Raw genomic sequence first — 23,699 nt, forward strand, 5'->3', positions numbered from 1 at the left:
ATGATTTGGTTCGGGTATTTGGCTGTGCTTGTTTCCCTGATTTACGATCTTTTCACCACCGTAAGTTCCAGTTCAGGTCTCAGCAATGTGTGTTTCTTGGTACTGCTTCTAACACAAAGGGGTATCGGTGTTTAGCTGCAGATGGTAGGGTGTATCTCTCTCGACATGTTAGGTTTGACGAACTGTCCTTCCCATTTCAAAATGGGTTTTGCTCGTCAGAGAGTTCTCCACAGGGTTTGCATCAACAGACTATACTTCCTATAGTCACGAATAACAACCCTTTTGAAAGTTCTAGTGGGCAGTCTTCTGAGGCTTCAGGAATGTCTCCAGCGGTATCTTCCCCGATTGTTTCTACTTCATATTCTCCTCATGTTTTTCCACAAATCCCCGAATCTTCTCCTCATAATGTTCCCCAAATGACTGTGTTGCCTCCTTCTGGTCAACCTGAGTACAGTACAGTGGCTTCTCAGCCTACCAACTTTCATCCCATGCAAACACGTCCCAAGAGTGGTATTTTTAAACCAAAAGTTTTTTCTTCTACCTTGGATGAACAAGAACCTATGACCATAACTGAAGCTCTTCACAGTCCAAACTGGACTGCAGCTGCTGAAGTGAGTATCGTGCATTACTGGCGAATAAAACTTGGGATCTCATGCCACTACCTGTAGGTCGTCGAGCAGTTGGCTGTAAGTGAATCTTTAAACTCAAAAGGCATGTTGATGGATCTGTTACGAGGTACAAAGGACGACTGGTGGTTAAGGGTTACTTACAAGAAGCTGGGGTTGATTTTCAGGAGACTTTCAGCCCAGTCGTTAAGCCTACAACAATAAGAGTGATTCTCGCTTTGGCTGTTTCCTCAAATTGGTCTCTTAGACAGGTAGATATCAATAATGCGTTCTTAAACGGGGATTTGAGTGAAGAAATTTATATGTTGCAGCCTCCTGGTTTTGAGCAACAAGGCTCTAATGGACAGCAGCTGGTCTGTCGACTTCGGAAGGCTCTCTATGGTCTCAAGCAAGCACCGAGGGCTTGGTTTCACAAGTTGCAAGAGTTTTTGGGAAGTATGCAGTTTAAAACGTCCAAAGTAGATAGTTCCTTGTTCATTTTTCAATCTGGATCCAGGTTAATGTACGTGCTGGTCTATGTTGATGATATCATCATCACAGGGAATGATGATCAGCTCATAGAGAAGTTTGTCACGCAACTAAATGCAAAGTTTTCTTTAAAAGATCTTGGCCGATTACACTATTTCTTGGGCATAGAGGTAAATTACACTCCACAAGGAATTTATCTTACACAAAAGAAGTATATTACTGAACTTCTTTAGAGAGCTTCGATGGACAGATCGAATAGTTTGCCCACACCCATGATTTCCTCAAGTAGATTGTCAGCAAATGAAGGAAGTCCTATTGAGGATGAACATCAGTTTAGGAGTATCGTTGGGGCCTTGCAGTATGTTGTCATTACACGACCAGACATAGCTTATTCAGTAAACAAAGTCTGCCAGTTTATGCATAAGCCTTTGGATCTCCATGTCAAGGCTATGAAGAAGATATTAAGATACCTATAAGGAACGATAGATTATGGGCTGAAATTCACACGAACATCCAGATTCTTACTTGAAGGCTATTCAGATGCAAGCTGGGGGTCTGACATAGATGATCGAAGATCAACATCAGGCTTTTGTGTCTTTCTTGGTGGAAATCCAGTATCCTGGAGCTCGAGGAAGCAACAAGTCATCTCAAGGTCTACTGCAGAAGCAGAATATAGAAGTGTGGCTCATGTCACGACAGAGATAATATGGATTCAAGCGCTGCTGACTGAATTAGGTATTTCAATTCCACAGAAAGCTTTGGTATGGTGCAATAGTTCAGCAGCAGTTGCAGTTGCGGGGAATCCAGTTATGCACTCAAAATTTAAACATGTTGAAATGGATTTGCTATTTGTTAGAGAAAAAGTTGCTGCTGGAATAATTCATGTAGGGCATATACCTGGTTCAGAACAGACAACAGATATACTGACGAAACCCCTATCAATAGGAGCCTTCACTAAGTTTCGCGATCGACTTTGTGTTGTTACAAGTGAGAAAAGAACTTGACAAGTATGGGGCATGTTAGGAATAATAGCAGTTAGGAGTTGTAGTATGCAGTTAAGGAAGTTAAGTTTTCTGTTACAGTTGGTTAGTTAGACTCTTTAAATACCTAAAGTTGTATTCATTCAATCATCAAGATAAAAGTGAAGTAATTCAGTTCTTCAGTCTCGTTTTGTGGAATCATAACACATGGGATGTCACGACGACGCGACGTATTCTCTACATAAGCTGCCGCGTTTAGACTTCAAACAAAACTTTTTCTTCTTGTTTAACTTTGATTATTCTAGAGATATTTTAGTATGATTAGAACTCTAATCTAAGTCTATTTAAACAGCTATTGTATGTCTGTTTTAATATGTTAATTAGAAAGAGATTTTCTTTGAGGACTACAAGATGTAGTTACAGATGAATTTTGATGAGAGTTTTCGTGGTAACTATGGAAAGAATTTTGTACTCTTTTCAGGTTTGCTCTATGAGGGTTTGTACGTTTAGTGCATTTAGGTTTATTTTCTTCATATTGTACTCTCGTTTGTTTACTTATTTAGTGAAAAGTCGAAGTCTCTTTCACCCGTAATTTTTCCTTTTTTAATGGTTTTCTATGCAAATATTTGTGTATTTGGTCTTCTCTACTTTTCTTATCCGTTGTTTATACGGGTTGATACCTAAACGTTTATTTGGATGCAATTGCATAGTGTTCACTTAACAATTTATTTAGCACTTCCCTGAACTCATTTTCTTCGGACAGAGAAGGTTCAGGTTTCACGTGGTATGGATATATTTAAAGTTTGGAATTGCTAGGTACAATGAACGGAGCCGGTTAGTAGATGAAACCCTTGGTCGAACAAGAAGTAAGGACCTGGTTTTAAGTCCGACATCGGTGAAATGCACGAACATGAAGGCCCCCGTCTATATGAAGATTGATCATCGTCCTGTATGTCACTGCTCTATTCTCATCACTCAATTTGAATACGAAGCAACGGAGAAGAACAGCTGAGAAAATCTTCATCTGTCTATAGGCAAAGTCCTTACCCAGACACACTCGAGGCCCTGCCTGTTAATCGAAAACAAAGGTCAGCCGTAAAATCACGCCAGTGAAACAATATTCAGGAATTTTCATACCTGGAAAGCTGTAAACTTGAAAGGGCTTTCTGATCGGAACATGCCGTTCTTGTCGAGCCATCTCTCGGGTCTGAACTCCTCTGCATCATCACCCCAAATGAACTTCATTCTACCCATTGCATAAGGTTGATAAACAATCAAATCATCTTTCCTCACACTAAAACCATCTGGCAGAGTATCATCAGAGAAACATATCTTTCCATCCTGCAATTGAAGTGATTCACAAATAAATTTTTCTATAAAAGAGTTAAGGAAATTTCAGTAAGAGAATTCAAGATTCATGGCAAATTTCCTTACCATAGGAACTGCCGGGTAGAGCCTTATAGTTTCAGTTATAGCTGCATGAAGATAGTGCATTTTTTCTAAAGCCTCTTCTCTCAGGCTAGCAGCGAATTCATCAACATCTTTAACCTCCATTGATTTTGTTGCTTCCTTCACTTCCACGGCAACCTTTTCTTGAACATCAGGATGTTTGCAAAGCATGTATATAAACCACGACAGAGTGGACGCTGTTGTGTCTTTTCCAGCACCTGTGAAGTTAATAATTGTATCTCTCAAGTATTTTGGGTCAGTGTCCTTCACTTGGAGGTATCTAGTTAAAATGTCTTCCTTTTTTATCTGCAGAATCCCATAGAAATACAGATCAGTCAGAATTCTACTTCAACTCTTCATATAAAAAGCTCAAGTAGCTCTATTTTTTACTTACTACAGCCGAATCGTCCTTGGAGTCGCGTAGTTGCTCAATCTTGTTATGGATTAGCTTATACACAAAATTATCAACCACTTTTATATTTCTCTTTAATGCAGCTTCCGATCCGATGTTAAGATATCTTTTGATCTTCCAAAAGAGATCGACGTATCGGTAAACGACCAAAACACTTGCATTATCAAAAGCAGTTGCAAACTCCTTGCCTTCTACATTGGATCCACGCATGCTGTCTAGTTCAACCCCGAATGCAACTTTGAATATTGAATCCAAAGTCGATTTCAAAAACAAGTCCTGCAGAACATTGCGTTATGTAACAGTTTTGATTTTATATATCACCCAAACATTTCCATTAGGTGAACTTACTTGCATATCCATTGTGTCATTGGAAATAGCTGCCTCAGACACTATATTGGCAAGTCGTGCCACATTTTTCCGAAAGACAACACTGCTGAAATCTCTCAACACCTTTGTTGAGAATTCATAGCTTGATGCCTTCCTCTGTTGACGCCATTTATCCCCATCCACTGTGAAAATTCCCTCGCCAAAAAAATCCCTTAGCAGGCTGTGATTATACTCACCCTGCACACCAATTGAAAAACCAGAAACCTGTCATTTAAAACACCACTCTGCCCCTTTTGGGTACCCATATTATTATCAAAAGCCATTTCATTATACCAATTACTCATCAAATTGAAACCATAACTGACATTATTAATACTGACTAGATTAAAAAGCTTTTTCCCCATCTAAATCTGGGTATTCCTAAATTCAAGCCAACAAATTATTCTGCGTGTTTTGGATGGGCAGGGAAAGACCTTGCCATAATTATCGAAGTTGGTTTTGAGTATATATTCAACGTTGGCAGGTTCCGAGGTATGAATCTCACTCCTGTAAGGAGAAAGCAGCCTGTAGGTCCGATACTTGGCTGCAAGATCAGCCATGTAATGATGCAATCTATTAAAGTTGAGTAGCAGGTTAATAATCGTGCCGGCAACGGGGTGGTACTTGTTCTTTGTCTGTTTTTGTTTCAGTTTCGCAGTGAAGAAGGTGAGGGAGATTAGGGAGAGGAGCAGAACCAAAGCTGTAAAGGTAAATGAGTAGGAGAAATCCATGGGGATGGAACAAGATGAGGGAAGCACTTCCCATAAATGTTCTCTTTTATGCTTCTTCAAGGACAGTATGTTTGAGGCTCACACTATCATTACTAATTTTATTATTTCACGGCGGATATTATTGAAGCTAATTTCTTGTTTTTGTCTCATTTGGTTATGTCTACGATAACTTGCAACTGTCGTGACAGATTGATTGTCTGTGTCCAACACTCAAATTCTTTTGGGTTTTTTATTGGTAAACTAAGTTATCTCTTCATCATTTAATTTCGAAATAGTTATTGAATTATTAAAAAAAAGTTATTTAAGTTACTAAACCATTTAAAATTTTTTATATAAGTCATTAGGTTTTTAAGTTTTTTCTTTTTTAAATTTGACTAGTGATTTTCAAGCGACGATTCAATAATCAATACAGTGGATCAATACCCATCAACGAGTGAAGAACATATCTTAGATTCAAGTCAATCTGACGTTCAGTGTCAAAGATTGGAGAAGAAAATTGTTTGAATTTTGATTTGCAAATTCGTGATATTCAAAACTATTTCATGAAAAAAATTAATTGTAGAAGAGAAGAAGAATAAGAGCTTTCAATTGGTGCACGCGGTGCAAAGAGTGGTCATACAATAGCGATTTTAACAGCTCGTTAACTTAAATGAAAACTTTCGAATAGCTCAGTCACCATTTTGAAAATTTTTGGAGTGATCAAAATGTAAATTTACTAATAGTTTAGTGACCTTAAGTGTAGTTTACCCCTTTTTTTTCATTTCAGGCATTTTGAAAGGGTAAACCACAAAGTTGGTCACTTAACTTTCATAAACTTTCATTTAGAGCATTGAAAAAGAAGGTTTGCATTTTAGGCATTGTTGTTAAATATCATTTTCATTTTAGTCACTTGCCATTAATTCAATATTGTTGTACACTCATTTTAATCACCCAATTTCAATAATTTTTCATTTGTTTTATAGGAGAAACTTGAATTTTATAGATAATTGTGTTATAGAGAAAAGCTTAGGTTCATCGTTACAACCGAGTAGCTCAATTTCTTCCAAAATAAAAATTTATTAAGGTTAAATGATTAAAATGATTGCAAAATAATATTGAATTAACAACGAGTGACCACAATAAAAATAGTTTTAGCAACAACATCTAAAATATAAACTTCTTTTTATGCCCAAAATAAAAATTTATGAAAGTTTGGTAAGTATGTGTATAATGTATCCCGTAGAAAAATAACTCCAAAATGTATATTTCTATATATAATGTTTACAATTTTTAAATTGAAAGATATTATACATTTAAACTTATAATCTTTTAAGTTAATGTAATAACAATGATATCTTAAACTTAAAATTTTTTAGAATCAATTGTGAAACTTGATTTCATTACTGATTTGGATAATGAGACAAGTCTAAAACCATATATAACTTCTGATGAAATTCTCCAGCAACAATATTTAAATTCTACAAGTCTTTTCCTATATAAAAAAGGAGAGAAATAAAAGGATGTTGAAAAAAAATTCAGTTCGAAATCGATTTTCTTATACAGCGAAAAATTAAAATTTTAAAAATTAAGCCTGTTTGTGATATTTATAACAATAAACCTTAAACTGAATCCGTACTTGTGTTTTCGGATTCCAACCAAACGACCTTCTCTGCTATTCTCGTAGCATGAACTGCTTCGAGTGTGGACTCGAACAATTCGAATCAAAATACAGAATTAAAAGTAGTTTTCTTTATTTAAATGTGAAAACGGAAAATCTCTTTTTAAATAGAAACTGACAAAAATTATTATTCCAGAAAATATATTTAGACTTAGTTTGGATGGGCGGTGCGTTTACTTGCGGTTAGTGTAAAAACAGCAGTGGCGGTGAGATTAGATATTGTAGCATGAGACAAAAAGTAAACTAAACGCATCACACCGCACCCAACCGCCTATCCAAACCCCGCCTATCCAAAAATCTCTATCTATTTTTGAACAAGGTAACAATATCTTAAAATTGTGCAAATAGCCCTACTGGTTCAATCTATTTATAAAGGAGAAGGTAAAACTCCTGTTGAATTATAGAAGTTTTTTCAAACTTCTAGTTCATTTAGGAGTATATGGGGCAACAACCTTAATTTTTTGAGTTATTCAAGTCAACCCGAATAAGTAACAACGGTCTCCATAATCATGACGATGCTCCTTTTACTTGATCTTGTCATGGTCTCAACTTCCCCTTGGTGGTGGGTTTATTGGTTGGAGACATGGAAACTTCCCTATCTCTCAGACATATTGGATGGTCTTCTCTCTCATTGTGGCTACCAGCGACGGTTGGTGGGGCAGTTTGGTTAAGGTTTGTTTATTTTGGGATAAAGGTTGGGCCTGAGTTAAACAGGTGTATTTAATGCTTGATCTCTTGATCTCATTTGGAGCACTTGCTTATAATTTTACTTAGAGTTGTTCATAGGTCAAGTCAGGCCAATACTTGATTTCAAAAATATTTTATATTCAAGTCTAATTTTGGGCCGGCGTGATTCATTTAAAAAGCACATTTTATTATTAAAATATTTTTAATTGGTATTTTATATTTTTTATTAGGGGTGAGCTTTTGATTAAATCGAGTGAAAAAATTTCGAGTTAACGAACCTTATTTTATCATCCTAAATTGATTCAAAATTTTTTCGAGTTGAGTCGAGTGAAATTATTCGAGTTAAAATAAAAAATTAAACATGTCAAATTAAAATATTGTTATAGCATAACTAATTTAATGTTTTAACTTTCTTTATATATATTTTAGAATTTTAAAAAAAATTAATAAATTTTTAAAAACTATAATTTTTGTAGTTTTTGTAAATATTTTGAATTTTTGAAAATTATTTTGAATGTTTTTGTAATTTTTGTTGAAAGAGTGACTAATTTGCTCATTTTCAAAATTGACAGGGACCAAAAGGGTATTTATACCAATATGTTATTCAAATTATTCGAGTTATTTGAATTGTAAAATTCAACTCGACTCAAACTCGAAACTCGAATTACTTATTCACGTTGACTCGGATAACTAAAATAATTCGATTCGATTAACTCGGAATTCAAATTTTTTTCGATTTTTTCGAATTGAATTTTTGTTCATCCCTATATTTTATAATTAAATTTAAATTTAAATTTATTTTTTATTATTTAATTTGAATTACAAAAATCTTTATATAAATCCAACTCCACTATCAAGTTGACCTGAGTACCCAACCCTTAAATAACCAAAAAACAAAGAACTTCATAAAATTAAAGTGAAAATCAGTTGTCAAACCTAATTTCACCACTAATGAAATTCTACAACGACAATATTTAAATTCCACAATTCTTCTCCCTTCCCATCCCTACAGTCGACAGACAAACAATAAATACTCATCCGCGGCTCACCCACTCCCAATCATTCTAAAACCTCCTCTTTCACTTTGTCCCAAAGAAATACATGTATAAAAGATTGTATGAATACTTAATTGAAACTAAGTCATACCATTAAAAAGTAATGTCACATTGTTGGACGTCAACACAGATCTTGCACACTTGTCATTACCAATCTTGTCCTTCTATGAAGTTAAAAAAGAATTTGGATATATTTCAAATTAAATCCTATATGATATAATTTAAAATTAAAATTTTATAGAAAAGTAAAATTTAATTAAAGAGAGAGTGAATGACTTTAAAAATCTCAAAATCAAGATTTAATTTCATTAATTTGACTAAATTTTGAACAGAAAGAATTATGGTGAGAGTGAGAAATCCTAATATATACATATATAAATAATAGTAAGTAGAAAACGAGTGGCCAAATTCTGCTTATCAGATAGCAATGATCAAAGTGTACTATTTTGCGATCTTGACCCAAGTTTCATCTTCAATATTATTAGAAAAGCAAATAAAATTTACGGAATCCAGTTCTTATGCTGTGTACACAGAACCGGAAGCGGAAACGGAAACATATTTTGAACATTTTTCAAGGATCTATTATAATTGTTCTTGTCGTGAATTGGTTTGAGTTGTCCTGGGAATAGCACGAAGATGAAGCCCACCTTTCATATGAAGAGTGAATGTTACTTTGTAGATTGCATCTTTCGATTCATCCGCTAGTTTGAAGTGAAAAAAATGAAGAAGTGCGATTGTGAATATCTTCATTTGTCGATAAGCAAATTCTTTGCCTAAACAAATTCGAGGACCCGCCTGTAAACAATGCAAAACCCAAATCCAAAATTATGTACTATATATATAAAGATATGTATTAAGGAGGGAGTAGAAAGGGTTCAAACATGAAACGATATGAATTTGAAAGGCGATTCGGGTTGAAAAACTCCGTTCTTAAGCCATCTTTCCGGTCGAAAAATCTCAGCATCTTCACCCCAAATGTAACGCATTCTACCCATGGCGTAAGCCAAGTAGCTAATCTCTTCTCCTTTCTTGATTATGTGGCCGTCTGGTAAAATATCATCCTCCATTGCACACCTCCCATTCTTGTAAGTACAATAAGGTTATACCAATGTTATGGGTTGAATAAAAAGTTGAACCAGGGAGAAGACATTCAAAATAATAAGATATTATATACCATTGGAGTTACAGGGTACAATCGCAAGGTCTCAGTTAATGCTGCATGAAGATATTGCATTTTTTGTAGGGTTTCATCAGTTATGGTTGCTAAGATATCGTTAGTATTAGCATGGTTTTCTCCGCTGCCGCTACAGGTGCAGTCTATCACTTCTTGTGCAACTTTTTCTTGTATCAATGGGTTCTTGCAGAGCATGTAAAAGAACCAGCACAAAGTGTTGGCAGTTGTATCTTTACCGGCAATCATGAAGCTAAAGATTATGTCCCTTAGATATTTATCACTCATCGTTTCTGGGTTCTTCTCTTTCTCCGCTAAAAACCTTGAAAGTATGTCTTCTTTAACATTCTTAAAATCGCCAAAAAAGGGAAAAAAAACATTTAGCAATAGTACTGTACTTTTAAAACTAAATTTAGTGCAAAAAGATATGACTCACACGATCAGGGTTCAATGCTAGTTGTTTCTTCTTGGTTCTTAGAACATCGTAAATAAAATTATCAATGACTTTGATGTTTCTCTTGAGGGAAGCTTCAGAGCCAAGGTTAAGAACCCTTTTCAGCTTCCACAAGGGATCAATATAGCGAAAGTAGAGCGACTGTGTTGCATCATCAAAAGCCTTAAGAAAGGTACTCCCCTCATCATCTTCATTGCTTGATAAACTCATGCAATTCAAATCTACTCCAAACCCAACTTTAATTATGGATTCCATAGTGTATTTCATCAACATATCCTACATACACACACACACACACACACAAAAACCCGTAAAATTAACACTCAAACTTAATGTAAAAAGAAAGATTTCAAAGCATGACTCACTTGGAATTCAATTACTTGACCAGACATTGATAGCTCTGAGACTGCTGTCACCAGTTTGGAAGCATTTCGTTTGAAAACAGAGCAGCTAAAATCTCTAAGAACTTTGGCTGAGAACTCATAGCTGGCAAGCTTCCGCTGCTGCCGCCACTTATCTCCATCAACTGCAAAAATCCCTTCTCCAAAAAGGTCAGAAAATATTTCATGGGTATATTTACCCTTTCCGTAATGTTCAAAATTAGTTTTCAATATGTGCTCTACGATTCGTGTATCGGTGGTGTAGAGTTCGCTACGTCCTAAATCAAGTAACCTGTAAGTGCGCAGTTTTTTGGCAACTTGGGTTTGGTAGTCGTAGAGATGGTCGAAGTAAAAGATCTGGTCGAAAATAGTGCCCTTTACTGGGGCATATTTGGGGTCATTGATGGATTTCCCACTCAAGATTTTGATGACAAAAACAGATAGAATGAAGAAAACAAAGAAAAATGGCAAAGCTATGAAGAAGGAGATAATAGTTAGAATGCCCATTTTCTTTTAATTACCTATATACGTAACAGCCATCTACTTATACATAAATGAGTTTGGGTTTTCTTTTATTTAATAATTTCCTATTTATGCATGAATTAACTTTCATTAAATATCAATACGTAAGATAATATTCCTTCGTTGTTGAATCATAAGAATAATCCAATCCTCCATCTACCAAGTTATTTGTCCAATTCAAATCTTATACTACATATTCCACTTTCATTACACCAATCTGGCTCTTTGGTGATTTTAAATAGTTCTTGTAATCATTTTTTTGATTAATGTAGCTCTACTTGTAATTATTTTAACTATAATGAATTAACAACATTATTAAATATTATCTTTCTCTAAAGAGGGTAATAATAATTAATAAATAAAGAATGAAAAAGACTTAACAACAATATCGATGTAGACCACTTTAACTCTTGTGTTTCGGTGAAAATATACAGGATAACCATAAAATTATTTGCGTCACCCAAATTACGTATGGCTTTGTTTCTATTTCATTTATTTTAATTTATACCTATTTATTATATTATAAATAAATAAATAAATATTGGTTTCCTCTCTCCTCTAATTTAAAAGTTCGGAAGTAAGGTATTGACGGTTGAAAAAGTAAGACTAATTATTTGGTGTTGAAACCATAACTTTTAGCCATTTTTTTTCTATCAAATTTTATTTTAATTTATCGGTACCATCAATGTATCAGATGACACTACAAAAAATATTTTTTTTCACTTTTTCAACTTTTTTTTCTAGTCAGGTCTTTTAAAAAAAAAAAAGTTTATCGGTGTTGCCAATGTGTGGCATCCAAAGTTACTTTGGCAAACATCTCAATTTTGTATATAATTAATCTTTTAATATTATTTTTATTAAAAAGTCAAACAAATTAGCTGAGATTCAATATGATATTTATAGTTAATTGCACTAAATATCCCAAAAACTATGACCCTCATTTTACATTGGTCCCTAAACTTCAAATCATTTTAATTACATCCCTAAACTATCAAGCTTATATTAATTAGGTCCTTTTGTTACTAAAATTGTTAATTTGACTGTTAAATGATACGCCAAATCTTGTGTGACATAATTTAAAATGTCAATTTTAAGAAAAATTGAATATCATAAAATAGATGTTTTAGAAATCTTAGTTTTGAGGTTTTTCAAGCTTCTACAAAAGTTTTATCGTTCACTCTTTTTTTTTTTCTTTTACTTTTAAAAATTATGCGGCAACGTTCTATTTCTTTAAATTTTTAAAATTCAATTATGTAAGATTTAATGTGTCATTTAACAGTTAAATTAACAATTTTAATAACGAAAGGATGCAATTAATATAGCATCGATAGTTTGGGGATTTAATTAGAACATATTGAAGTTTGAAGACCAATTTAAAATGAGGGTCATAATTTGAGGATTTTTTGTGCAATTAAATCTAAGGGCAAAATACCAAAAAAAGCCCCATTTTTTTAAAATTTACTGAAATGGGCCCGGTATTTTATTATTTACCGAAATGGGCCATTTTCCCCAAAATCGCGTCCACGTTAGCGCGATGTCAGGGGACGTGTTAGCAAATCGCGTGGACGTCAGCGCGTTTTGCTGATGTGTTAGAAAATCGCGTCCTCGTAGGCGCGATTTGTGTCCACGTAAGCAAAGCACGCTGACGTGGACGCGATTTGCTGACACGTCCCCTGACATCGCGCTGACGTGGACGCGATTTTGGGGAAAATTGCCCATTCCGGTAAATAATAAAATACCGGGCCTATTTCGGTAAATTTTAAAAAAATAGGGCTTTTATGTGTAATTTGCCCATCTAACTAATCAATTTATTTAAAAAATTATAATAAATATTACATTTTAAAATAATTTATTATTCAATTTACACAATTTAGAAAATCCAAGTCTAAATTTTAGAATCTTATTCTCAAATAGGGTAACTTAATGGGTAAATTATTGAGATATTCTGCTTTTTTTTAATTTAAATATTTAGGCTGTTTTATATATATACTAGGATATGTTGTTTTTGGAGAGAGAAGTGAAAATACGTCTTACATGACGCGTTTTTAGGAGAGAGAAATAAAAATGTGTCTTATAGGACGCGTTTTCAGGGTAACGATAACTTTTCCAATGGTCACAATTCCAACGGCTACACCCGAACATTCATTTTTTTTTCCTATATAAATCCCGCCAAACTTCATTCTTTTCAATTCAAACTCAATTCTCAGTTCTCAATTCCCAATTCTCTCAATAATCTTATTTTAAATATTTCTCTGAATCCTATTCTGTTCGATTTTATTTTATTCCTTATAAATTGTAATCGTTTGAATGACAAGCACATCCCTAACATTCAATTACAAATGGTAAAAATATATATTAAATTATTTAATTTTAATTAATTAATTATTATGTTGTTAACAAACTTTTTATGTTTATATACTCAAGTTAAAAATCGAATTTAACATTATTAATTTTTATGTTTATATATTCCGTCTGTATGATGTGTTTTCATTCCTCTCTCTAAAAACGATATATCACGATAAATATTAAAAAAAGCCTAAATACTTTTTTTTAAAAACAGCATATTTCATTAATTTACCCCTACCTTTATATTATTTTTCAAAAAAGAAAAACCATCGTCATGGCTTGATAAAACAAGGGAAACCCGTTTATGAGTTACTAGCAAAACTCTTGTATAAGTGACAGCTGGGCTCAGGTTTTAAGTTTATTAGAGCAAATGAAATAAAAGAAGTAGACCCGTCTAGTTTCCATTCTGTCTGAATATGGGAAAGTCTTTCATCTGTAATGGCCTAATACTTATAACTATGCTTTCCAATTAGAGAAGTTCACTTTCCAATTTAATCTCAGAGATGATCTATTTTTAAAAGGGTTTATTATTACAAAATTTAATCTCAGAGGTGATATTATTACAAATACCTTGTGGAAACTAGCATAGTGAAGGGATTGTATGAAATTATAATTCTACATAATCTTTCCGATATAATCTTTTTCTATTTCCAATAGGAGAATGAAATCAGATTTTTTTTCTCCTAATTTTTAACATTTTTAGGTAGTATTTGAGTTAATATTAGAATTTAGCGATACCAAGTTAACAGAGAAATGTACAAACTTCTAAGTAATTATAGCATATAGAAGCCCAACAGCAGGGAAATTAAGTACATTGGACATTATACAGAAAAACCCATTTCCATGGCCATACCAAGGAACTCGTCTCATTTTGCTCACCTGAAAACGCAAAAATAAGGCACCCATTTTCATCTTGACAAAATTTTAGACTCAACAATTTGCCACTGATACCTATATACTAGTTTGTCTTTAGGAACAAACACCTCAATCATCACAACTTTCCAAATATCACATCTAAGTTACTATTCTCGAAGACAGTAATCGTTGGTGTCACTGATGGTCGTCTCACTGCTGCTGCTCGTACTCTTTTCATCTTCTGCAATGTGCTGCGACCTTGGAATCGAAATAGACAGACTGGTGCTCAGGGCTGGACATGCTGCTTTGTATGCTGTTGTTAATCTACTAGGTGGACGGCATTCACCAACACTGGGAACTGCAACAGGCTGAGAAACCTCAGTCTGTTTTCTAGCACCTCTGTGCATGTGTCGTGCACAATATTTTTGATCGGGGATAACATCCCTGCTGCATCGCCATCTTTTCCCATCTGTTCTTCTACACCTCCCAGGCTCAAGTTCTATTTCATTTTTGTAAGCACGGGAACTGCTGTTGCCTAGCACTGAAAAGAATACCAGGAAAAACTGTTATATTCAACGCTATGCATAATAACACAAAGTTAACCGCAACCAATTCTGCTATCAAATAGTACACAAGTATTAATAACAATGGTTATAGTAAATGACTTCATGCAGCACATCATTTTTCAGCATGTGCATTGTAAGCATAAACTACTAAAACTAAATAAGATAGGATAACATGGAAAGGGTTCTTCTATATCTGTTTTTATAGCAGAAGGGATCATGTAACAAGAACATCATACAAACTTCTACGGAACTACCTTGAAGAACGCTTTTTGGAGAAAAACCCACACTCGGAGATATATTATTACCGACAGTGGCCTTGTTTCCACTCTTGCTGCTTCTTTTGATGGTATTATTGTTACTTACAGAGAGTTTTTCTTCACCCTTCTCACTAGTATTTGTCACGTTTTTGTTCCTTTTCGGATCATTTTTGTTGTCGTTCTTCATTGTGGCAATGATGGTGCCACTAGTTGCAGCATTGATAGAAATGGAGTTTCGGTTGCTGCATACATTGTTGCTTTCTATAGCAGTGGTTCCATGGCTGGTGCTGGTATTACAGGAAAATGGGTTCGTGTACTGAAAACTTACAGGTGTTGGAAGGTTTTTTGAGTTTTCTGACAATCTGATTGAAAATTTTGATGATGTTGAGTCAGGCAAAGCGGATTGAGAAGTTTCCACAGGCTTTCTTGAACGCCGACAACCTCTATGCATGTGCTGTTCACAATATTTCTGATAAGGAATCACATTCTTACTGCACCGCCATTTTTTCCCATCAGTTCTTCGACACCTTCCCGGCTCAGGATCCGCCATGTTCCTATAATCCAATGCTTGAGGACTGACTCCTACAACTGAAACGACATTCTTCATGTAAACTAACATTCCTATAATACCATTACGAATTTACAATGCAAAGTAGGGAAATTCTGGCCAAGTGTATAAAGAGACTCAATTTTCCAGGAATAATTGAATTTTAATTAATAGTACTTAATGATTAATAAAGAACCAAATCATCTGTTAATTACAATACATCTTCAAGTGGGATTTTACCATAGCTTAAATATTTCTTGGTAAAGATGAGGATTTTGTAGATCAGATGGTAAAGACTAAAGATGCATATCCACTTCCAGTTTCCTACCTTATACTATAGCTTAAATGTGTAGTCTAACTGATAGTTAACAAAAGGTTCACTCTTATCCTTTCACATCTTCCTACCAATTAAAACTTACAGAAATGTATGGAAAAAAAACCCAAATTATTGATCTTCTAACTCTCTAGTAAAAAGGAAAAAGAAAATATGGATGTAATCAAATTCAGGAAGCAGAAAGAAACAGAAAACAAAATCAAATTCCACGCAAAAATGAGGGGACAAGAAAACTGGCACTAGGCAAGAGAAAAGTTAAAAAGAAGAAAGCTTACAGCTGGGATACCGTTCATAGATACAGCCACGAGCAGAGCCAAAGGAGGAAGCGACGCTTTTCCAAATGGGTATAACAAGGTTAACGGGAACTTGGATTCCACCCGCTATGTATTTGAAGATGAGCGTTTGTAATTGCAGGTCATGCAACTGAGCTGTCGTAAACACACACTTCCCGTGTTTCTTCACGGGTTTCTCCGACGTCGTCCCATCAATCCCCAGTCCCAACTTGATCGAAGGTGATCCTCCCTTCTCCGTCTCCTCCTCTTCCATCTTCACCGTCCTTCCCTTCCCCTCCAACCTCTCTTGGGCCCCACTCCCACCACCCCCTAAAATTAAAAACATGCTCAAAATTAATTAACCAGCCAACCACGATACTTAAAAACTATATATATCTAGAAATAGACTACCAGAATCTGGAAGAATTCGAGTTTGAACCGGTTGGGCATCCATTGATGGAAAAAAGAAACACAGATTAAAGAACGGTGGTACAGAGATCTGCGAGAACTTAAGTGTGAATGATATTTCAAAAGAAGTAGCTTGAACTTAAACATGATCGCCTTTGCTGTGTTTCAGTTTCACGATATGCAGCGACGAGTGTGACATAAAGTTGATGTTAAAAACGCGTGTCAGGATTCTGACAGTTATCAGCCTTTTCGCAGTCACTGCAGGCGAAATTCAGTTACTTTATCATTTTACAGACTCCGTAAAAGGTGAAGCTCACCTCTCAAAATCGGCGTTTGAAATGGACGTCCCAATGAGATGGTGAAAGAGTGGTGCTGTTGCAGACGGTGACAATGTGGTCGGTTGTTTGCCACGCGCGTTGTCAGATTAATTGCCTGGTGCTGTGGATGGGCAGAAGAGGACACGTCACTGGATTCAGTTATGGTGGGTCCTACTTTAAGCATAGGGACCGGTAGGGCCCGGTTCTGTACGTCAGCAGTGACACGTGGACTGTTGGCAGCCATCGAGTGGTTCTCAGTTTTCTAAAAGCCCATAATTAGGCTATTTTATTCCTCTAACTCTAAAAAATTTAATATCTATAACAATAACTCTAATTCAAAAATATTTATTAAAATAATTTGAAATGATCAATAAATTTGAGTTTTAAAAATTCAATAACCGGCACCACCATGCGATCATTACCTAATGATTGTGTTAAGCTTTAAAAAATAATTTTTTTGAGTTTGGGAACCCAATGGTCAACACCAGGGTTTTTTTTTAAATCGAATCATGTTGGTATACAAAAATACCAGTATTTGATAAAAATTTTGGCTCTAGCCATGTAATGGCCAGCACCAGAGATATTTAAAAAAATTTTGATACTAGCCAGTAGATGGTCTGCACCAAGTACATTTTTTGGGCCCCCAATGCACTTTTTTTTTACTTTGGCACACTAATGGCCAGCACCAGTGTCATTTAAAAAAAATTCAAGTGCCGGCCAATAGATGGCCAGCACCACCTTTTTTAGGTCCCGAATATTTTTTTTTTTGTTTTGAGACACCAATGGCAGGCACTAACTGTATTACATTAAAAAATTATTTTTTTCTATGGTGGTCAACACCTCTGAATGGATCTTTAGACAATGATTTTAGTGACCCCGATTTAGATAACATCCCTAAAGACATAAACAAAAAAGGCCTGATGGAGGGTGAAATACAAACCCTTATTCAGCCGAGAACACGGGCCCTGGTATAGTTATAAGAAATAACCCAGGTCCCTTCATGATCGACGTAGACCCTGATGCGGCTTTTGCACACGAGTTCCTAGAATATACACACATTGTGTTGGCTTATCTACTTGATGATGAATTCGACGATGAAGAGTTGTTCGTAAGACAATAATCCGATAACAAAAAAGATTGTTTACATGCTATTTTAAACAACTTAGCTTGAAGTTAGGTGTGGATTATACAGTAACGAAGTCGACGCTATCTTTGTACGTATGAGAATGTTGGAAAGCCTCAAGTGGTTGTAACTGGCGTGTTCGAGCCACGTTAATGCAGCGAACACAGATGTGGATAATAAGGAAACTAGAAGGTCCACACACATGCACATATGCTCGTATGTCGTAAGACCATCAAAAGTTAGATGCAAAAACTATATGCAACTGCATCATCTATTTGGTGAAAGAGTCGTCCACCATTCAGGTGTCGATCCTTATTGCAAACCTGCAAGCTCGATTCAAGTATAAAGTGTCGTATCGAAAGACATGGTGGGCAAAGCAAATGGCGATGTGAGAGTTGTATGGTGATTGGGATTTGTCATATAACGAGTTTCAATGGTAGATAGTCGGGATGTGGGAGTATATGCTTGGGACAATGACTGATTTGCAAACAATGTCGTATAAAGGCCCGAACAGGGAGATACAATAAGGGAAACGAGTTTTTCACCGATTATTTTAGACGTTCGAGCCATGTGTTAGGGTCTTCCCTCATTGCAAGCCGATGGTGCAGGTAGACGGGACCTGGTTGTATGATAAATACACGCAAATACTCCTAATTACTATTGCACAAGACGGTAACTGAAATGTACTTTTGATCGTTTTCGCCATCGTGGAGCGTGAGCGCTTCAAGTTTTGGGAATTTTTCCTCAGAAATTTACGGAGGCATGTTGTCAGATAAGACAACATTTGCCTTATATCAGATATATCGAAAAGAATACTTGCTGCGATAAGGCAATTGGGGGTTTCATGGAGGTCTGTTTATTGCATCTGAAACATCGCGGCAAACTTCCACAGAGATTATAAGAATAAATATTGGAAAAAATAACTCGTGAACATGGGTAAAAAATATTGTTTGTATTTGTTTCAAAAATTCCTTTTCAATTTTTTTCAGCCTGTAAGTTTTTAAAATACTGATTCCAATTTGCATATGCAGTTCATGAGTTAGAACCGCGAAAATTCAGGCAGAGGTTCACTAGGCTTGAATCTCAGATGTCATCTTTACCAACAAATCTCCGAACATGGTTGAGTAGCATAGAGAACTGACAATGGACTCAAAGTTACGACGAATGGTTTCAGTATGGGTAGATGATGACTAACCTAGTAAAGACGGTTAACTCTGTATTGAGGTGCACACATCAACTGTCGATTTCTATTGTTTTCTCGGCGACATTCTATAGGTTGGCCACATTGATGCCTAGGATGGGGTTGAAACAAGCTAAGCATATCGAGGCTGGACATGAGTAAGTTGAGGCCGTCCGAAAGGCCATTGCGGTAAATAGTCGAAGGGCACAAACAATAAAAGCAGAATCGCGGCCTGGAGACTTTCCGAGTTCAATAGTACATCGGCTGTCATTCGGGTCTTCCACCTAGATCGTACGCAGTTGATCTACGAAACAGGAGTTGTAAGTGCGAGATATTTCAGACTCTTCGATATCCGTGTGCGCATATTCATGCAGCGTGTGCGAGAGCAAACTTAAATGTTGAACAATTCATAAACGAGATTTACATGTTGCAACGCACATTGCGTATATGGGGGAACGAATTTCTTGTAATCCCTAATGTCTCAAATTAGGAAGTTCCACTGCCTGCTTTCGAGATGATGCCTGACCGTTGTATTCATAGACATCCTAAAGGTCGACCACAATCGACGAGAATTCAAAATGACATGGACGTCAGGGAGACGGGCGAACTCAAACTGTGCACTGTGTGTCAAACATCCAGACACAACCGATCGACTTGCTCACATCGTATCTATGTTTCCGGTCAATCGTCTCGTAATGTCGAACTCGAAGATGATGAATTATATATTGTTGAGCGCATGTTCTTGTAAAAACATTGTAAAAATATGAAAAATTATACAAATGATATACTTTATTCAAATTATACAATTGATTAAATATAATTATTAATACATTTTTTTCTTATTCCTAATTTAAAACATGTTAAATTATAATACAATATACATGAATATTTAATTTAAAGCACATTAAATTATAATACAATATACATGCATATTTAATTTAAAATACCTTAAATTATAATACAATATACATGCATATTTAATTTAAACACATTAAATTATAATACAATATACATACAAATTTATTTTAAAATGATTAAATTATAATACAATATACAAACATATTTAATTTAAAACACATTAAATGAAATAAATTACAATGAGAGAAAAATTAATATGAAAAAAACGTAAATTAAAATGGAAAGAAAGATAATTTAAATGAAATGAGAAAAAATAAATTTAAATGGATAAAAGATAATTTAAATAAAATTGAAATGAAAATGAAAATGAAATAAAATGGAAATAGAAATGAAATCAAAAAAAAAGTTGAAATGATAGGTCAGGCCTGCAGCAGGCCCCTGGCAAATGAGCTTTCAGTGGCCGGCACCAACAAACGGTCTACAGGCACTAGGCCTGCTACGATGTGACCCAACAGTTCAAGCCTAAAAAAAACCAAAAAAAATGAAATGAGAAATTTTTTAAATTTAAATAAATTTTAAAATGGAATGGTATTTAAATTGAGAAAAATTTAAATAAAATATGAAAAATTTTAAATAAAATGTAATTGAGACTACTTCTAATTAATATGAAAAAAATATGAAATGAATTGAAAAAATTTTAAATCGAAAAAAGATAAATTGAAATGAGACTACTTGTGATTAATATGAAAAAAAATTGTATATTAGGAAAATTAAATTTAAATGGAAATGAAATAAATTTAAATGGAAAATTATTAAATTTAAATGGAAATGAAATGAAAAAAAGAAGTTTAAAGGACACGGCCTGTGTCAGGCCTACGTCAGCGTTAGAGGGCCCATTCGGCCTTTTATTGGCCGGCACCAACAGGCTTGGTGCGACGTGAACCAACGGGTCAGTACCTGAAACAAGGTTTTTTTTTCAATTTTACCCCTGCTCAGCCATTATGGTCCTCCACTATAAATGGGGTACTTCAACCCAAAACCCAATCACCATCACCGATAACTGATGCTCACCGTCAACTGTCGCCATTAACTGCCGACCACCATTGTCTTCCGCCGATCGATAACCACCGATCACCTCCAAACACCTCTGACAACCTTCGTTAATTGTCGACCACAGCCGATTACTTGATGGATCCTAATCCTAATATTCTTTTAAATGACAACAACCACATTGCTAAAAATGTGAATAAGATAAACGAGAAGAAAAATGTCCCACTTAATTTTAAATATTCATTTAAATTCTTTTTTAAAACGAGAAATATAACATTCTATATTTACTATAAACGCAGGATCAATACCGAATTGTGAGACCCCAGTTGTATGATCCTGGTTATTTTCCAAATCGAAAATTTTTATCGTATTTGAAAGTTGCGGGTTTTGGGGTAGTCGCTTACATTCAGATATTCCAGAGACACATACGTTTCACCTCCCGTGTGGGGAGGTAACTATTACACTACAAGACGTAGCAGCCTAACTTGGGCTATCTATAAAAGGTGAAGCAGTGACAGAGCTTGAAAAAGTACTCGATTCATAGGGCACTTGCGAGCAATTACTTGGAAGAGTGTCCCCCAACGATGAGAAAGGACGATTAACCTATATTAAATTTACTTGGTTAAGAGAAAACTTCCAGCATCTTCCAAGTAGTCCAACGTAGAGGGATATTATCTACGCTACAAGAACATTCATTCTGCAACTTATAGGTAGAATACTGTTGCCAGGCGTTAATCAAAATAAAGTCAACATCATGTATCTCCTCTAATTAGAGGATCTCGAGCTATATATTCCTGGAAGACGCGCAATTGGAATATTCTCGATGGAAACAGAGGAACGCACAACCACGCCATAACCGAGTTTCACCATGCAGGAACACCAAAATTGATTCTGCCTCAAACCCCCTATAACGGCCTATTTTTAGTGAAATCAAAATAGTGGTTTCAGGACCACAAATATAATGTCGTAAAATTTATTTTAATATTATTTTGTGGTCTACAACATTATATTATTATTGCATAAAAATTTCGTTAATAAATTTTATCGTTTGTATGCTCATTTTGTGAAAAAGGACTAAATCGCGTAAAGTGCGAAAGTTGTGTTTTATTAGCTAAAAGTGTTAAATAGCTATAGAAACTTAAATTGAAAGTCCATATATGGTAATTAGACCATTAAATGAGTTAGTGGATGTGCATGGCTTGGTAATTGAGTAATTTTTAAAATTAGGTAAGGGTAAAATGGTAACTAGGTAATTAAAAGTAAATTAAATAAAACAAAACAAAACAAATAGCCATCTTCCTCATGCAATTTCCACCGAAAGTTTCAGCAACTTAGAGCCATTGGAGAGCTTGAAATTTCAGCAGCATAAACCTCTTGCATGTAAGTGAATTTGATGTTCATTTTTATTGATTTTTATATTTTTGGAATTGTTGTTGCTTAACCTAGCTAATTAGGGGATTAATTTGCAAAATGGTTGAAAGTATAGGGTTTTTCCATGAGAGAATTATTGTTTTTTTAAAGTTTAATGGGAGAAAATGAATCTTTGTTGCTAATTAAACAACTTTTGTTAAGTAAGTTTTAATGAAATTACCAATTAAGGGTTAATTTGAAAATTGTGAAAATTGTGTGTCAAATGAGTGAATTTGTGATGTGTATGGACTACTATGAGCACATAGTATATTCAGCTAGGCTTGGGTGTAGTGAAATTTCATGAATTTCAATTTTACGAGACTAAGGACTAAATTGTAAAAAAGTCAAATGTTTAGGGGCAAAATGGTAATTTTTCAATAACATGAATTTTGGATTGAATTGATTAGAAATATGATTAAATGAGTTAAATATGATTATATAGATCAAGAAAATTAACATTCAGAACTAAATCGAGGAAAAGATAAAGTCGTGGACTAAACGATCGTATTCTCCGTTTGAGTTTGAGGCAAGTTCGTGTAAATACATTGCGTAATTTTATGTTTTGATTGAAATATATATGTATGTGATTAGTTTAATTATTATGCATAATTATCGAGCACATAATCGATGATGCACGAAGAATACCAAGCCCCTTTTTGAACCTTAGAAATTTGTAGAATAAAAACGACATGTCATTAGGGTTACCGTTTTGGTTGAGGTCCTGCATGTGTTGCGGACTCACCACAGTTTGTATGAGCTTATCGATTTGCAACTCGTAGGAGCTTACCAATATTCAGCTCGAATGAGTTTACCGTTTATCGCTCGTATAAGCCTACATGTACAGAAATTGACAGATTACAGTTCAGTACACCTCGTGTGTACTACCTGTATATCTAACGAGATTCTAAGTGATTTAACGGGTATAGTGTTATTACGAGATTATATAAGTTCGATACGAACTAGTACAGGTATTTACATGGAGATGGTTTTTATATATGATATACGGATATACGGTAGAGATATTACATGTACATGGAATTTAATAATTTTTGAATTCAAACATGATTATCGATTTTTATGTGTATACATGGCTAACTTGGTGAATGGTTATGTGATAGGCTTTGGCCAAATTGAATTGAATTATGCTTTGAGTTATTTACCTAAATTATTGGTTATACGGTAAGTTTATTCTATGTTTTACGAACTTACTAAGTTTAA

General features: G+C 34.8%; 3 protein-coding genes across 3 annotated transcripts; all 3 read right to left on the reverse strand.

Annotated features, from left to right (window-relative positions):
- Positions 1–2,812: 2,812 nt before the first annotated feature.
- LOC105802613 (cytochrome P450 704C1) lies at positions 2,813–5,099 on the reverse strand. The gene is made up of 6 exons (XM_012634340.2): positions 4,736–5,099; positions 4,284–4,499; positions 3,918–4,211; positions 3,509–3,829; positions 3,212–3,415; positions 2,813–3,143 (listed from the first exon to the last, which is right to left on the reverse strand). The coding sequence occupies exons 1-6, from the start codon at positions 5,030–5,032 to the stop codon at positions 2,955–2,957; spliced, it is 1,521 nt and encodes a 506-aa protein (XP_012489794.1). The 5' UTR covers positions 5,033–5,099; the 3' UTR covers positions 2,813–2,954.
- A 3,786-nt stretch (positions 5,100–8,885) lies between these two features.
- LOC105802612 (cytochrome P450 704C1) lies at positions 8,886–10,943 on the reverse strand. Its single transcript, XM_012634339.2, has 5 exons — positions 10,422–10,943; positions 10,039–10,332; positions 9,606–9,950; positions 9,313–9,513; positions 8,886–9,226 (listed from the first exon to the last, which is right to left on the reverse strand). The coding sequence occupies exons 1-5, from the start codon at positions 10,941–10,943 to the stop codon at positions 9,014–9,016; spliced, it is 1,575 nt and encodes a 524-aa protein (XP_012489793.1). The 3' UTR covers positions 8,886–9,013.
- Positions 10,944–14,060: 3,117 nt separating this feature from the next.
- Positions 14,061–16,725, reverse strand: LOC105802615 (growth-regulating factor 9). Its single transcript, XM_012634341.2, is given in 5 exon segments — positions 14,061–14,349; positions 14,351–14,700; positions 14,980–15,570; positions 16,139–16,465; positions 16,547–16,725. Coding segments are annotated over 5 exon segments (1,365 nt in total). The 5' UTR covers positions 16,590–16,725; the 3' UTR covers positions 14,061–14,295.
- Positions 16,726–23,699: the final 6,974 nt, after the last annotated feature.

The sequence above is a fragment of the Gossypium raimondii genome, chromosome 11 (genome assembly GCF_025698545.1).
Source record: "Gossypium raimondii isolate GPD5lz chromosome 11, ASM2569854v1, whole genome shotgun sequence".
NCBI lineage: Eukaryota > Viridiplantae > Streptophyta > Magnoliopsida > Malvales > Malvaceae > Gossypium > Gossypium raimondii.